This window comes from Protobothrops mucrosquamatus, unplaced genomic scaffold, assembly GCF_001527695.2.
Source record: "Protobothrops mucrosquamatus isolate PMUCROS unplaced genomic scaffold, P.Mucros_1.0 scaffold5, whole genome shotgun sequence".
Taxonomy (NCBI): domain Eukaryota; kingdom Metazoa; phylum Chordata; class Lepidosauria; order Squamata; family Viperidae; genus Protobothrops; species Protobothrops mucrosquamatus.
This window is the reverse complement of record NW_015386392.1, coordinates 4811757-4828664: the sequence shown is the minus strand read 5'-3', so window position 1 is coordinate 4828664 and position 16908 is coordinate 4811757. Positions and strand designations below refer to the sequence as shown.

Here is a 16908-nt window from a genome sequence, read left to right as displayed (position 1 = left end):
ACAGCCACTTAAGAAATTATAGTGATGTCTGTATTTACATTTTTCTTCTGCGTTTGTCTGTGTGCCTTCCTTGGGCTTGGTAGAAGCATGTTTTTTTTTTTCTGGGGTGGTGTTAGTGGTGGTATGTATGCCAAAGGTCCCATCCATTTGTCTCTGACAGTACAAAGTATTTTTCGCAAAGTATTTTACCCAGGAATCCTACTTTTTAAGATTCTCTTTCGTTGCAAATTTAATTGAAGGGCTAGGCAGGACAAAAATAAGTTGAAGAGGGGAGGGAAAGATAAAGGGAGGGAAGGGAAGGGATGATGAGAAAAGGAAGGGAAGGGAAGGTTTAAGAAAGGGAAGGGAAGGAGAAGGAAGGAAAGGATGAAGGAAGGGAGGGAAGAATGAGGGAAGGGAAGGGAGGATGAGGGAAGGGAAGGGGAAGCAAAGAAGGAAAAAAGAGGGAGAAGAAAGAAAGTTGGATATGCCTAACCTAGGAATATATACTGTAAATAGAAAAATAATTGTAATGGCAAATGAACTTCAATAATGTCAACATTTTCTTACTTAAGAGGAACAGAATTACTTTTTGTAGACAAAAATGCAGTGGGAGTGGGACTGACTTTTGATTTCCTGCAGGCTTCCCCACTGACTTTGCTTGCAGGAAGCTGAATCTTGTGTTGGAAATCATGACCATGTGACTGTGGGATGCCACAAGGACCAGAACTTTGCAAATAAGACTGAATTGAACATTGTGGGAATTTCAATTCCAGAGACGTCCTGGATTTTTAATACATTCTGTAAGCTAGTGGCTTTTAGGGACCTTGCTTCAAGAATTCTTACAGTATAGCGTAGCGTTTGAGTTAACATGAAGGTACAAACAGATAAACAGTTAAAGACAATTAGAGTTTTAGTGATGGATGGATGAAATAAATAGACAGATGCTTTTCCTGCTTTTTAATATTAAAATCAGTTTCAAAGCCAGCCAGTTTGAACATTTGATTGGGAAAAACTGGTGTTAAGCCTGATGATGTTTTGTCAAAATGGGAATGGATTTCCCTTTGATCTGTTGTATTATGCTGATCTGCTTTGTTGAAGGTGTTCTCTCAGCTAAGTTTTTGCCTTTCCTGGCATTGCTTCTCCTTTTTTTAATATATATATTTGTTTATTAGCTTTACATTGTTTAGGTTAGCTGCGCCAAATACAGTTTTGCAGTTCATGTTTAAGGTTTTACCTCTGTGTATAAAAGGCAGAAGGGCGTTTGAGGAGTCCCTTTATGGGAACAGTTGTTTTGCTTGAAAAATATCCTAGGGAAAGAATCTTTAGTATGTAATTGAAGTTTGCACAAGTAATCAGTGTTTGTAGATGATGTTAAGCTGGCACATTTTGATTAAAGGCTGTGTTTGAATAACAAATAGGTACAGGTAGTCCTTCACTTATGCCCAAAATTGGGAGTGGAAATGGATGAATCATGCCAGTTAAGTGAATCCATGACTGTTAAGCGAACTCTGCAGTCGTAAGTGCGATCCCATTTTTCCAACAGGTGGTTTTTGCTGGAAATGGGCAAAAAAAGGTTGCATATCTGTCATGGAATTACACATCAGGTGTCCAAATGGAGTCAGAGACGTTGCCGTGAGCTTGTTTTATATAAATAAATATATTTTACATCTGTATATACAGCAAACAAGATAGTCGGACAAAGTGGAGCATCATGAGGTAAATCACAGATCACACAGAAAAAAAAAGGCAGGAAAAAAGGGAAACTCCCCCTCCCCCTCCACAGCAACCAATCACACCACACATTGCCTCATGAGGGAGCCAGCACTCTCCAATCAATCAACTCTAACTGTGTGTTCTGGCTCATTGTACAACCTCACTGCTACTAAATTTAAATATCTTAACAATATCACAATTATGTGACTATAGGAAACTGCAGCCAGTCATAAAGGCGAGTCATTTGCCAAGTGCCCGAATTGCGATCATGGGAATAGTGTGATGGCCATAAGTGCAAGGACTGGTCATAAGTGCGAGGACCTAACTTTTTTCAGCACTGTCATATCTTCGAACAGTCACTAAACAAATGGCTGTAAGTTGAGGACTAGGTGTAATTGTTGCTAGTATTGTCTAACTTCTCCTTTTTGGAGCAAATCTGCCTTCCTAATTTTGTATTTGTGGTTCTTTTTCAGGAAGTGGAGCAACAGCTGTGGTCCAAGCAGCCTATTGTAGCCCTAAGAAGGAAAAAGTGGCAATTAAAAGGATCAATCTTGAGAAATGCCAGACCAGCATGGACGAGCTTTTGGTACAAAAATTCCACCCATGTTCTTTCACAATTAATTTAGGGTCTGTAAATCACTATGATTTGGGGTTGATGGTAATAATTCGTCTTGAGCCAGGGATTGGTTGGGATTTTAGTGGGTCCCTTAGAGGTTTTTTTAATTAAACATTAGATGAGGTAACATTGTTATTGCTGTTTTGATTCTTTTATTGCTCTATTGTTTCCTTATTGTTTGCAAGCCTCCAATGGCAGTTTTATATATATATTTCATTAGGTTTCTTGAATATTTTTTGTTGTAAACTCCCCAGATTTAACTTGTTGAATTGGTTATAGCTAGATAAATATTTTAAATAAAAGAACGAATGTTCAGTATATAAAATAATCTCCTGTTTATCCTGTATAAAAAACAAGAAGGTGAAAAGTATAAGTTGCTTTTTGAATGGTTTGCTAGAGAACAGTGAAAAAGGAAACACACATGGTAATGAGAAAAAGAAGTCTGATCTGTCTCCTTTATGCTTCTGATTATAAGCTTCCTATGGCAGTTAGGGATCCAAGCCAACAGGCTTTATGGTTTAGTTCAGACTTCAGTGTGAATGAAGTTATTCCTGTTTAAGCCACAAGGAGGATTGTGACTCCAGTTCTATTTTGAGACTGCATAAATGGGATTTGTGTTATCATTCAGGAATCTCCATTTCTTACAATCCTCTTTTGCTAGTACACCTAGGACAATGTTAGGACATCAGTGCTAGGATATCTGAGTAAGTGCCCTCACTTCCGTTTATTTTCTGCTAAAATAGTCAAGCCACTTATTGGTTTTCAAAATTTGCCAATTTAGGGCTGAAAGACTTATTCAGCAAGCTCACTAATAGAAAATATAGATGGTAGAGCAGTGTTTCTCAACCTTAGAAATTAAGGATGTATGGTTAAATAAACTGCATGAAATTAACGGTTTCAAGTCCCAGAATTCTGGAAGTTGAAGTGCATCCATTTTAATGTTGCTAAGTTGGGAAATACTGGTTTAGTGTAGAGATCCAAACAAATGTCTTAATTGTAACAAACTAGACACCCACAATTAATTTTGCCTTCTAGGATAAGACATACCAAGCTTTGCTCAGTCTTGATTTGGTTTGCACAGCGCATTCTACAGACCTTCAATTACTGACCATAATGGGTGGGTTCCTACAACACAGTAAGCCATTGGTTTTCAAACTTGGCAACTTCAAGATGTATGGGCTTGAAGGCTGGCTGGGGAATTCTGGGAGTTGTAGTCCGCACATCCTAAAGTTGCCAAGTTTGAGAAACACTGGTCTAGAATAAGTGTGGAATAGACAGGCTTAGGAGAAACCAAAACCCCTCAGTTTTGCAATGTTTGGTGTCAAAAATTCCAGAGGAATTGAAAAATCCCCTTTCTCTTCTCTTAGAAGGAATTGTCCTCAAGAATATTTTTTCCAGGTCTCTGGAAAGCCTTGAAATGTAATCCTTTGTAAAGCTCAGAACTTTCTTAAGAACTAGTGTGACCTCCCCTGACCTCGGTGCTTCTTGAGTCTTCACAGCTAGGACGTGTTTATAATTAGCAAGCTGACATCTCAAGATGAATGCTTCTTCACACACAGTGGCAGTGTTTTAAGTTTAAATTTGGAAGGCTGGGTTTTATGTTTGCCAGGATGAACAAATAGAAATATGCTTGTATAACTGGAGGATATTAATGAAACCAAGGCTGTTATCTCTGCAGACACGTCTCCCCAAATTCAGGCACTGGGTGAAATCAAGTAGTAGTTGGGTATGGACTTAGAAGTACAGATAGTCCTCAGCTTATAAGAGTTCATTTAGTGACTGTTCAAAGTTACAACAGCACTGAAAAAAGTGACGGTCATTTTTCACACTTATGACTGTTGCAGCATCCCAATAGTCTCGTGGCCAAAATACAGATGCTTGTCAACTAGTTCATATTTATGATGGTCGCAGCATCCCGGGATCACGTGATCCCCTTTTGCAGCCTGGAAGATCAATTTTAGGCTGCATAAAATCAATTTTACATTACCTAGGGTATGATAGGTTACAGAGTTGAGGTATGGTTAAGTTCAGGTTCCAAAAATAGTGCCTAATTCGATTTTTTAGCTTCTTGGCAAACTCCTTTTGTTGCAGAGGCACTACAACAAAGTAGGCAGAGAATGTTTGGCAGCTTGTTAATTTTGCTTTTTCCTATGTAATCTTTAAGCCTAATGGATTTGTGGCCTCTAAAGATTACTGCATGAAAAATCCTCTTTTCATTTGTTTGTTTACTTGCGGGAGCTAGCTACTGAGTTTACCGTGCTTTGCACTGAGGTCTACTTTCCAGGATTGGGTGATATTTTTTATAAATATAGATCAAGGGGTTGGTTCTAATTTTGACTTTGGCTTGGCATCTTGTACAAACCCAGTCCAATGTGGTTCATTTAGCTAACCATGGTTACATAAACTGTGATGGATATATTTCCCACATTTCCCCAACTCTGGGTTCAGGCAGGGAGGAGATTTTGGCTCCTACACCTCTGGTAACTAGAGTTGACTGAGTTGGCAATAGCAATAGCACTTATATTTATATATTGCTCCATAGTATTTTACAGCACTCTCTGGTCAGTTTACAGAGATACCATATTTTCCTCAACAATCTGGGTCCTCATTTTACGAACCTTGGAAGAATGGAAGGCTGAGTCGACCTTGAGCCCCATCAGGATCAAACTAAGGTTGTGGGCAGACTTTGCCTGCAATACTGCACTTCAACCACTATGCCACTCACGGTTATTTATAACCATTCACCTTCTTTGAGAAAATGTGGAAAACAGGGTAGTATCCTAATACTTAAAACTCAAAAAAAACGAAAAAGCCAGGATGGGTCAAAATAAAAATGCATCTAAACGAGTTCAGTTAATATTAATGTTAATGACTTTAAATGTCATTAAAATTACAGCACTCATCATAAAAGATTTGGAGGACATTCCAACAAGTGAGCCCTCTATGTTTTCTTGCTTAAATCTTAATAAATGAAAAGTGTTTCGTTTCAGTTGATAGAGTAGCTTCTTTCACAGATTTCACAAACTTCAGGGTTTTTTTGGGGTGGGTGGGTTGCTTTCTCCTTTCCCTGAAAATCACAGGTAGTTCTCAACTTACAAGGCAGTTAGGACTGGAATTTCCACCACTAAGTGATGCAGTCATAAAAAACATCACTTAGCAATAGTAATCCTGGTTGTAGTTGTTAGCAATAGCATTAACACTTAGACTTATATACCGCTTCACACTGCTTTACAGCCTTCTCTAATCAGCATATTGCTCCCAACAATCGGGGTCCTCATTTTACCCATCTTGGAAGGATGGAAGGCTGAGTCAACCTTGAACCAGTGAGAATCAGACTGCTGACAGTCAGCAGAATTAACCTGCAGTACTGTAATTCAGGGGTTCCCAACCCCTGGTCCATGGACTGTTACCGGGCCGCAGCATGCCAGCAACCGGTCCACATAAACAAACAAAGCCCCATCCACGGGATGCAGGCACTACATGAAACCAAGCCCCCTCCGGTCCGTGGAAAAACCTGCCTCCATGTCCCTGGTGCCCAAAAGGTTGGGGACCTCTGCTGTACTCTAACCACTGCACCACCATTGCTCAGTGATGTTAACTGAATCCCAGGTGATTAGGCGAGGCTTTTGACAACCAAATCAGTGGGGAACCTTGCAAGAAGTTGCAAGTCCCAGGAGACTTGCAAGTGATCTGTTGCAAGTAATTGGCAGTTGATAGGTGAGAGAGGGCATGTGGGGGGGGGAGTCAAGGGTGTGAAAGAGGCATGGGGAGGATCGAAGATTATATTCAAGATGCATGAATGAGGGAGGCAAGGTTTGGAGAGGATGCATGGGTGGGGGAGAAAACACTGGAAGTTTTTAAGAAGAGTCTGGACAGCCATTTGTCCGAAATGGTGTAGGGTTTCCTGCCTGAGCAGGGGGTTGGACTAGATGACCTTCAAGGTCCCTTCCAACTTTATTATTATTATTACTATTATTATTATTATTATTATTATTATTATTATTATTATTATTATTATTATTATTATTATTATTATTACTTCAGTGACTTGCAACCTTCCCTGCTGGCTTTCCCATTGACTTTTTAGGGAAGCTATCAGGGAAGATTGCAAATACTGATCTCATGATCATGGAGTATTGCAATTAGTCATAAATGCAATCTGATTGCCAAGCACCCATATCTAATAATAATAATAATAATAAAGTTGGAAGGGACCTTGGAGGTCATCTAGTCCAACCCCCTGCTCAGGCAGGAAACCCTATACCGTTTCAGACAAATGGCTGTCCAGTCTCTTCTTTAAAACTTCCACTATTGGAGCATTCTGGAGGCAGGTTGTTCCATTGGTTATTTGTTGTAGTCGTGTGACTGCAAAACTGCTAGGACAACTCCAAGGATCTGTAATAAGTACAATTCATTCAGCACCATCATACCTTGGAATGGTTGCTGAACAAATGGTTAAATCAAGGATTATGTATATTCAGAATTGTCAACAAGGAGACTCTTGAGAGCCAACTCTATATTCAGCAACAGAATGAATAGTTTTCTTTTATGCTTGTATTTCAGGGTCCACAGACAGATGCATGGCGTCCTTCTATATTTTTTTTAACTCCTCTCTCTCTCTCCATTTAGAAAAAAATTGCACATCCAGTTTAAAAAGTCTCTCTTGAGCTGAGTTTGACTTAGGTGGACTATACAGGTAGTCCTTGACTTACTACCACAATTGAGTCCAAAATTTCTATTGCCAAGCAAGACAGTTGTTAAATGAGTTTTGCCCCATTTTTCAACCTTTTTGATTACAGTTGTTAAGTGAATCACTGCAGTTGTTAAGTTAATATGCGGTTGTTAAGTGAATCTGGCTTCCCTACTGATTTTGCTTGTCAGTAGGTCACAAAAAGTGATTACATGACCTGGGAACACTGAAACCACCATAAATATGAGCCAGTTGCCAAACGCCCACATTTTGATCCTGTGATCGTGGGGATGTTGCAACAGTCGTAAGTGTGAAAAACAATCATAAGTCATTCTTTTCAGTGCTGTTGTAACTCTGAACGGTCACTAAATGAAAGATTGTAAGTCAAGGATTGGTTGTATATCCATGTAGCTTGCTGGAAAACAAGTTGGCAACTTTTTCCAATTGCTTTTTCCGGGATGTTCTTCAGTTTCTCAGTCTGTAGTCCTGCATCCCTATTGTTTCCTCTCTACATAATCATCAGGACTGCAGTTTTGGAGATCCGCCCAAGTAGCTTGGTGCTTGGGAAAATGGAGTCTTTCCTTCGAGTCAAACTCTTGTAGCCCCTTGGAAAAGCACATCAGCAGTTTATTATTATTTCCTTCCAGGGTGTTTTTTAACTGCCCAGTCTAGCCTACAGCTCTGAAATCTCCCGGGATGGTCTCCCATCCAACCATAAACCAGATTAAACCTTGTTTATTTTCCATGCCCAGGAAAGGTTAGTCGGTGCTAGCACTTGCTGAGATAGCATTGTTTAGTGAAAGTAAAGAATAAATAATAAAATAAACTGGAGAGGCAGTTTGGTTTAGTAGTTTAGGCACTAGGCTAGAAACAGGGAGACAGTGAGTTCTAGTCCCACCTTAGGCAAGAACGCCATCTGAGTGATTTTGGGCCAAGCACTAGGAGACAGGGAGTTCTAGTTCTGCCTTAGGCATGAAAGCCAGTTGGGTGACTTTGGGCCAATCACCAGGAGATGTTGAGTTCTAGTCCCACCTTAAGGCATGAAAGCTGACTAGGTGGCTTTGGGCCAATCCCCAGGAGAGGGTGAGTTCTAGTCCCGACTTAGGCATGAAAGCCGGCTGGGTGACTTGAATCAGTCCCTCTCTCTCTCAGTTCAACCTAACTCAAAAGGTTGTTCCGTTGGGGAAAATAGGAGAAGGAAGGAATAATAAGATACGGTTGCTATCTTGAATTAGTTATACAAACAAAGTTGGGATAAAAAATAACTAAAAGAAATGCTGGTTCTTTTCTGCCTGGTATGCTGGATGTGGGTGAGTTTTTTGCACATTGCACAATGGAGCGGGCCTCCTGAACCTCCTTGGGGACTACAGGCATGGAATTTGGGGAGTACATTTTGGGCAACCTCACCATGAGTACTGCAAGCCTTGTAGCTGTCACAAATCACCCGTTGGCCGGACACCTGCTAAACTTTCAGTTGCAGACTTCCAAATCACTTTCTTAAGAAAACAGAGAGGAAGCTGGGAGGCCCCAAGGAACAGGGCTCCATCTTGGGAGCCCAAATAATAATTTACAAGTAATTTATTTACAGATTTACCTGTAATTTAATTGTAAAATAATGTAGAAATATGATTTGAAACAATCAGATTGGCTTGCTCTCTCCCTGTAGTTACAGGTAATTTTCGACTTAAGATCACAGTTGAGACCAGAACCTCTGTTACTAGACAAGACGGTTGTTAAATGAGCCATGCCCAATTTTGCAACCTTTTTTTGTCACCATTGTTAAACGATCCACTGCAGTTGTTAAGTGAATCACATGGTCATTAAGCAAATCTGGTTTCCCCCATTGACTTTGCTTGTCAGAAGCTGCTTGGGAAGGTCACAAATAGTGATCCCGTGATACAGCAACTGTCATAAATACATGCCAGTTGCCAAGCATCTAAAATTTGATCATGTGACCCTGGGGATGTTGTGACAATTGTAACTGCGAGGACAGGTCCTAAGTCCCTTTTTTTCAGTGCAGTCGTATAGCTTTGAACGGTTGCTAAATGAGTGGTCATAAGTCGAGGACTACCTGTACATCGATTGGAATGCAGACCCAACACCCACCAGCAAATGCTGCATCCCTTGTGTTTATGGGAATTGTAGTTCGATCTGTCCGGGATATCCTTGCAAAGACTGGGCCTGGAATCCATTCCCAAATTCTACCTTTTAGCCAGGATTTGATTCAACTTTTGTTCCTTATATATTAGCATTTCCCAGCCTGGATAGAATCCAGATGAGTAAGTTTCAGCTCTCAGAATTCTCAGCAATGACCGTGCTGGCTGGGGGGATTCTGGGAATTAAAGTCCACACATTGGAATCTCTGTAAATGAAGGTTTTTGTGCTGGTGTCCTGTTGCTTCAGCTTAGGATGGTTAAGTCTGTTAAAAGAGAATAGTAACTGCAAGTTGATTTTCCTTTCTTTTTTCTCCTCTCTTTCAGAAAGAAATTCAAGCAATGAGTCAGTGCCACCATCCAAATATAGTCTCATACTATACTTCTTTCGTGGTGAAAGATGAACTTTGGTTAGTGATGAAGCTCCTAAGTGGAGGTAAGTTTTCTGTGAATTCTGCTGCTGTTTGTTTTGGTTTGTCATCGCTATAAAAAGGGATTTTAAGGTGCAGATCTATTTCTTACTTAAATCAATAACAACACCTTCTCTGAAAGACGCCTAAGTAAGAATATGTTTGCAGGTTGATTAATTTTAAAGATTTTCATGACTTGCAATTTGTAGATCAAACCAGGGATAAGACAAACATCCAGCCTATTAGGGCAAATATGAAAAGCATTGTCTCATCCAGATGTTTGATACACAGGGATATTAATTGGCTAAATGAAAATGTAGATACAGATAGTGGTCAATTTACAACTGATCAAAGTTATGACAGATCTCTCTGGGGGTACTTAGGGCCCAGTTCTGAAGATCCGACAGCTGCCTCTCCACAGTCATGTGATCACATACTGGGTACCCAGCAACAAATGGATTTACGTCCATTTGTAGTGTCCCACAGTCATGTGACTGAATTTCATGACAGATTTGCTGAAAACTAGTATTTATTTCTGTTTTTGTAAGAGCCAGGCTGACTGCCCATAGTCAGCAGTTCAATCCTGACCAGTTCAATCTTGACTCAGCCTTTTGTCCTTCCGAACTCAGTAAAACGATGACCCAGATTGTTGGGGGGCAATGTGCTGACTCTGTAAACTGCTTAGAGAGGGCTGTAAAGCACTATGAAGCGGTATATATGACTAAGTGTTATTGCTATTTTCAGCAAATCTGGCCTGCAGCAAACCATTGGTTTACTTAATGGCTGCAGTGTTTGCTTAACAATTGTAGCAACCCCTTCACAATAGTCACATTCTCTAAAAGGCAGCTGCAACAAGGATGGTGAAAATAAATTGGTCATGTGGGTGCCCCAACACCATCAGACTGTAAGTCGGGGACTGCCTATAAAATTAATCTGAATTGCTGGGAATCAAGCTATATTTGGGAGATAGGAGATAGATGTCAATTTATTTGTGGAAGTCTCTCTGAACTAGCAAAATGACCTCACTTTTGATTTTCAAAAAGGCTGTTAAAATAAGAGTTAAAATAGATTCTGAGTTTCAGACTTTCAATAATAACGTTATGATTTATTCATGCGCTGTTTGGGGATTGTTCTTTGATAATTGCTGTTCTTCTTAAGCGAAGGCCTCATAAGTGCTTTGAAAGTGTAGCTGAATTCAAATATAGCAAGTAAATGGATAAATAATAGATTATATGTGTGGTTGTCTCAATTTTTCCTAATCTATGCGGAGTATTGTGCTTTGAGAGTTTGATGAGATAATCTCTCCCTGACAGTTGAATGGCGCGGAAAATATTGAAACATTAATGTTTTAAAACAAGACAGCTTTAAACTATATTTGGGCTTGGGGGCCAGTAGGCTAGAAACATACTTGGTAGTTAATATACCATACAGATGGTCCTTACAACTGTTCTTTTAGTGACTATTTCAAGTTACAGTGGCACTGAAAAAAGTGGCTTATGACCACTTCCCACACTTATGACCATTGCAGCATCCCCAGGGTCATAGGATCAAAATTCATCCGCTTGGCAACTGACTCATATTTATGACAGTTGCAGTGTCCTGTGGTCATGTGATCCCATTTTGTGACAAGTAAAAGTCAATTGGGAAGCCAGATTCACTTGACAGCTGTGTTACTAACAGAACAATACAGTGGTTCACTTAAGAGATGTGACAAGAAAAGGTTGTAAAATGGGGCAAAGCTGACTTAACAAATTTCTCACTTAGCAACATAAATGTTGGGCTCAATTGTGGTCATAATTTGAGGAACACCTGTGGTTTCATTTTGTCCTGACTGTGCTTTTTTGTAAGACTGTTTTTCCTAGATACAGGTATATTTGCTTTTTGATTTAGCAGTCACTGTGAAGTTGTTTTGGAATAGCCGTCCCAAAGGTGCTTTTTTTTTGTTTTTTGTTTCCAAGAGGCAACTGGACTTTCTTTGTTTTTCAGTCAGTCAGAATTAAAGAAGCTTCTTGGATGAGAAGCGAAACTTCTTCAAGGAAAAACAAAGGAAGTCCAGTTGCCTCTTGGAAAAAAGGCATCTTTGGGACAACCATGACCTGGATAGACAGAGAATCTCCATAGCCATGTCTTGAAATGGAATAATTTCCTCTCTCCCTGCTACTGCTCCTTCTTTCATCTTGTAATCATAGGTTGATCCTCCAGGTATTAATCTGTTTAACATATTGGTAGCCCTTGCAATATAGTTTTGAGTTATAGGTAGTCCACAACTTGCAACCATTCATTTAGTGACCATTCAAAGTTACAAGGGCACTGAAAAAAGCGACTTGTGGCCGTTTTTCACACTTAATGACCATTGCAGCACCCTCATGGTCATGTGATCAAAATTCACATGCTTGGCAACTGGAAGCAACAGATGGAAACTAACCAAGGAGAGAAGCAACCTAGAACTAAGGAGAAACTTCCTGACAGTGAGAACAATTAACCAGTGGAACAACCTGCCTCCAGAAGCGGTGAATGCTCCAACACTGGAAGTTTTTAAGAAGAGACTGGACAGCCATTTGTCTGAAATGGTATAGGGTTTCCTGCCTGAGCAGGGGGTTGGACTAGATCAGTGGTTCTCAACCTGTGGGTCGGGACCCCATTTGGGGTCGATCGACCATTTCACGGGGGTCACCAAGCAAGGCTGTCCGCCATTTTTTTTGTCCACCATTTTTTCCCCTTTTCCGGCGGGTGCCTTACCTCCCTAGGGCTGGGCCAGCTGGTGGTCGGCCTGCTCTGTCTCTGCCACTTGCCAGCTACGCCTCAGCCGGCGCAGGGGGCGGAACCACGCATGTGCGGTGCTCCCGGGCAGGGAAAGTCCTCGACTTACGACCGGTTGGGCAGTCCTCGACTTACGACCGGTTTAGTCCTCGACTTACGACCGGTTTAGTCCTCGACTTACGACCGGTTGGGGTCGCGGCATTAAAAAGGTTGAGAACCACTGGACTAGATGACCTCCAAGGTCCCTTCCAACTTGATGATGATGATGGTGGTGGTGGTGGTGGTGGTGGTGGTTGCAGTATCCCTGGGGTCGTATGATCCCCTTTTGTGACCTTCTGACAAGGTAAGCCAATGGGGAAGCCAGATTCACTTAACCGTGTTGCAACTTAACAATTGCAGTGATTCACTTAACAACTGTGGCAAGAAAAGTGGTGAAACAGGGCAAAACCCGCTTAGCAACTGTCTCGCTTAGCTCAAAAATGCTTTTTCAAAAGGCAACTGGATGGTTTATTTTGTTTAGCAACAGAAATGTTGGCCTCAACTCTGGTTGTAAGTCAAGGACTACCTTCATTGTTGAAAAAAGGAACCAAAGCTCCACTTTTGACATGGAAAATTGTGCAGCGCTGATCCCTGCATTGTTTTTCTTTTTTAAAAAACAAAAACTAAGCAATTGTGTAATCCGAATGTTAAATACAAGCCTTGCAACAGATACATCTCCTGATAAGCTTTGTAGAAACTGGTTCTTTGCAGAAATTGAAATCTTTTGTAGGAAGAGATTTACTCATATCTTGTTCAGCAGGAAACATTTGACATACACGAGTTTCCACGAGAGCAGATAATAGAAGGACTTTAGGTTAAAAATGATAATTTTTGTGCCAAGTAAGTACAAGAGAAAAGAGCTTGGGAAAAAATCCTAACAGAGGGATACAGGTAATCCTTGAGTTACAATTCTAACGGTGAGCATTCAGTGCTGTCGTACGTTGTGACAGTCATGAATTGGGTTGGACCAGATTTTACCATCTTTTTTGCACTCGTCATTAAGCAAACCCATGGTTCATGATTGGCTGGTTTTGCCAGAAACTGAAAGTAAATGCCGTTTTTCCACAAAACCATTTTAAAATGTAGTCATAGGATGCTACAAACGGCCATAACTGCCAAGCACTCAGAGTACATGACTCTGAGGGGTGAGGGGGGATTAGCTGACAGAACTTTGAATCCAAGTTGCAAGTACCCCCTAAGTCAGGGGTAGGCCACCTTGGCTCTTTTATGACTCGTGGACTTCAACTCCCAGAATTCCTGAGCCAGCATGGCTCGGCTTGGAAAACTCTCCCTTTCCCCTCAGCATGGCTGGCTCAGGAATTCTGGGAGTTGAAGTCCACGAGTCATAAAAGAGCCAAGGTTGCCTACCCCTGACTTAGGGAGAGACAGCCTAATTTCGAACAACCGTTAAGCAATTGATCATAACTCGAGGACTACTTATAGAAAACAAGTTTGTGGAAAAATAAGTATCCAACCTAAGGAAAAGAAACTGTAGATATGAACAGCTACATTCACACATTGCTTTAGAAATGCTGGCTGGGGAATTCTGGGAGTTGAAGTCCACACATCTTAAAGTTACCAAGTTTGAGAAACTTTGCTCTAGGTCACAAAACACTTTCTCTGATTTTGGGTTAAGAGTGCCAGAAGAACCGGCCGTTGTGAACTACAATCTATCATTTGTGGCTTCACTGATTTGGTAGATCACGGCGTAAGCCACCATTAAAGAACGGATTACTCACGGCAAGGCATGAACAAAGCCTAAATTAGGTTAACGGTTGTAGAGAAGAGGCAGAAGAAAGAATATACATAAAAACCTAAGCTATTTGAGACACTATCTTTATGAAGCCAACTCAAGGGCGCCAAACTGTATGAGAGCGTTCATGTTTCAAGAATTTTTTCCTTCATCGAAATAGTTTTTTTAAAAAAAGGAAAATAAATGTCTACTGTCAAAGAGGAGGTGGTGGAGGAGAGCAAAAATTGGCTGTTGGCATACAAACTAGCTCCATTAGAAACAAAGCTGGTATTTGCTGTAGGACTCTCCCTAAATTCCTACAATGAAAAAAAATTCAGCAGACATTAACTGCTCCTTCGTTTCTGAGTCTCAAAAATCCATTTCTTAAAAGTTAAACCTCCCTTTCCCGAACGGGACTTTTGTCCCCTGAAGCAACCTGGCTAATAAAACAGATATATTCAACTTTAATTTCGGTTGGGGCCACGTTTCCCTTCTTTGAGCCAACGTAAGACACTTTGAAGCAACATTCTTGGCTAAGCCAAGGAAGAGACACACCTTGAATACCCTGTGGGAAAAAGCTAATAGGAGTATAGGAGTAAATTAGATAAGAAGAAAATGCAATTCGTACAAAGTTACAGGGTGAGACCGCAGGGCTGAGGGTGTAGCTTGGTTTAGAATTCCAGCAACTTCCTCTTTGTTATAAACTCATTCACTGGCTTGCAGTCTCGGTGTTTCTATTTTTAAAAATCTGCTTCAGTGGCACTGAAGATGCTCAGTTGCAGAGAAGATGTCTGAAAGGGCTTGGGGGACCATAGAAATAACTTTCTTCCAGATAAATAGGAACCCAAGGAATGTGCTTTAATACGTTTGCTCTGAAAAACAACCCTGTTCTCCTATGCCATTTCTTTGTTTACCCTCTTAATGGTTTTATAAAACTTTTAAAATTCAGTTCCAGTAAAGAGAACGCCTGAATAATTGGCACAGATGGAAAAATGGCCCAAGAATGGTTACCACATGGAAATATCCCCCACACACCAATATTTACTCGATTTATATGCCAAATTTCTTTCTTTCTTTTTTTACTCAAGGCAGCACACATAATACAGGTAGTCCTCAACTTACAACCGTGATTGAGCACAGAGTTGTGGTAAGTTGTGGGAGTTTTTAAGCAGATCACCAAGTGACAGCATTCGATTTTACAATCTTTCTGTGGCAGTCATTCTGAATTCAGCCAATACTGCAACCGTTAAGCAAATCAATTTTATTTAATGGGTGTTTTTTTTGCTAAAAACCAGGGTTAAACACCAGAAACCCCCCCTCCCCCGCCAAAATTTGCAGCCATGTGACTATAGGACACTGCAAATGGTCATAAACATGACCTGGTTATCAAGTATCCGAAATGGGATTACATGACCATGGGGTATGCGTGCGTATGGGTGAGGAATTTCAAAATTTCAAAAGGTACGTAGCTCTGGAGAGGTCTGTCATAACTTCAAACAGTCACTAAATGACTGTGGGTGGCCTGTACTTCCCTTCTATTTTTTCCACAACAATCCTGTAAAGTGGGTTGGGCTGAAGCAGGTACTGGTCCAAAATCAGTTAGTGTCCATGTCCAAGGAAGCATTAAAATTCATGGTTTTATATACCTTATGTATTCATTGTAGATATATAGATATGAATGTATGAGTTCACCACCCCACATAACACCCCCCCCATTAAAATTCTACCTCTCCCCCCCCCCATTAAAACACTGCAATGTTTCTGCAAGACTCTACTACTAAGACAAGTGCTAACTGCAAAACTACACATTGCACTTCTTCAAACTGGTACTTTTTGGTTGTGTTGGACATCAACTCCCACAACCCTTAGCAGCTGGTGAGGGATTATGGGAACTGAAATTTAACCCGTGCGTAAACTGTTTTTGTGTAAGCTGGGTCTTACCCCACTAAAACTAAATTTACCACATGGAACGTATGGATCATAAAGAAAGCTTCTTCAGTTAGCAGCTCTACTCCACTGAGTAAATCCAGCATGGATTTTATGTGTGTTTGTGTGTCCTCTACAGGCATGAGTGGTACAGGCCAATCCCAGTAGGGTGAGACGGTCATAATATGAGCCAGTTGCCAAGTATCTGAATTTTGATCAGGTGACCACAGGGATGTTGCAACGGTCGTTCTGTCTGAAAAACGCTCATAAGTCCCTTTTTTCAGTGCCGTTGTAACTTTGAGTAGTCAGTAAACAAAGGATGGTATTAGTTTCTAAAGTAAGATATAGGGCTGTTATCAGCACAGGTCAGAAATTATGTAGTTCTTAAAGTGCAAAAGCATGCAAACGAGAGTAGATAAATAGGCACCACTTTGTTGGGAAGGTAATGGCGTTCCATGCACCTCGGTGCATAGCCATGCTGGCCACATAACCACGGGAACGTCTTTAGATAACCCTGGCTCCCTCGGCTAAGAAACAGAGATGAGCAGTGCTCCCTAGAGCAGCAGTTCTCAACCTATGGGTCGCGACCCCATTTGGGGTTGATTTTCACGGGGGTCGCCAAGCAAGGCTGTCCGCCATTTTTTTTGTCCACCATTTTTTCCCCCTTTTCCGGCGGGTGCCTTACCTTCCTTGGGCTGGGCCAGCTGGTGGTCGGCCTGCTCCGTCTCTGCCGCTTGCCAGCTACGCCTCGGCCGGCGCAGGGGGCGGAACCACGCATGCGCGGCACTCCCGGGCAGGGAAAGTCCTCGACTTACGACCGGTTGGGTAGTCCTCGACTTACGACCGGTTTAGTCCTCGACTTATGACCGGTTTAGTCCTCGACTTAC

At 41.2% G+C, this 16908-nt stretch overlaps 1 protein-coding gene across 1 annotated transcript in view; it reads left to right on the top strand.

Moving 5' to 3' along the window:
• Positions 1-16908, top strand: part of OXSR1 (oxidative stress responsive kinase 1) — an 80542-nt gene that overhangs the window by 11621 nt on the left and 52013 nt on the right. Inside the window, exons 2-3 of the mRNA XM_015832546.1 lie at positions 2169-2281; positions 9482-9590. Of these exons, the coding sequence (XP_015688032.1) occupies positions 2169-2281; positions 9482-9590 (222 nt within the window). The remainder of the gene's footprint in view (positions 1-2168; positions 2282-9481; positions 9591-16908) is intronic.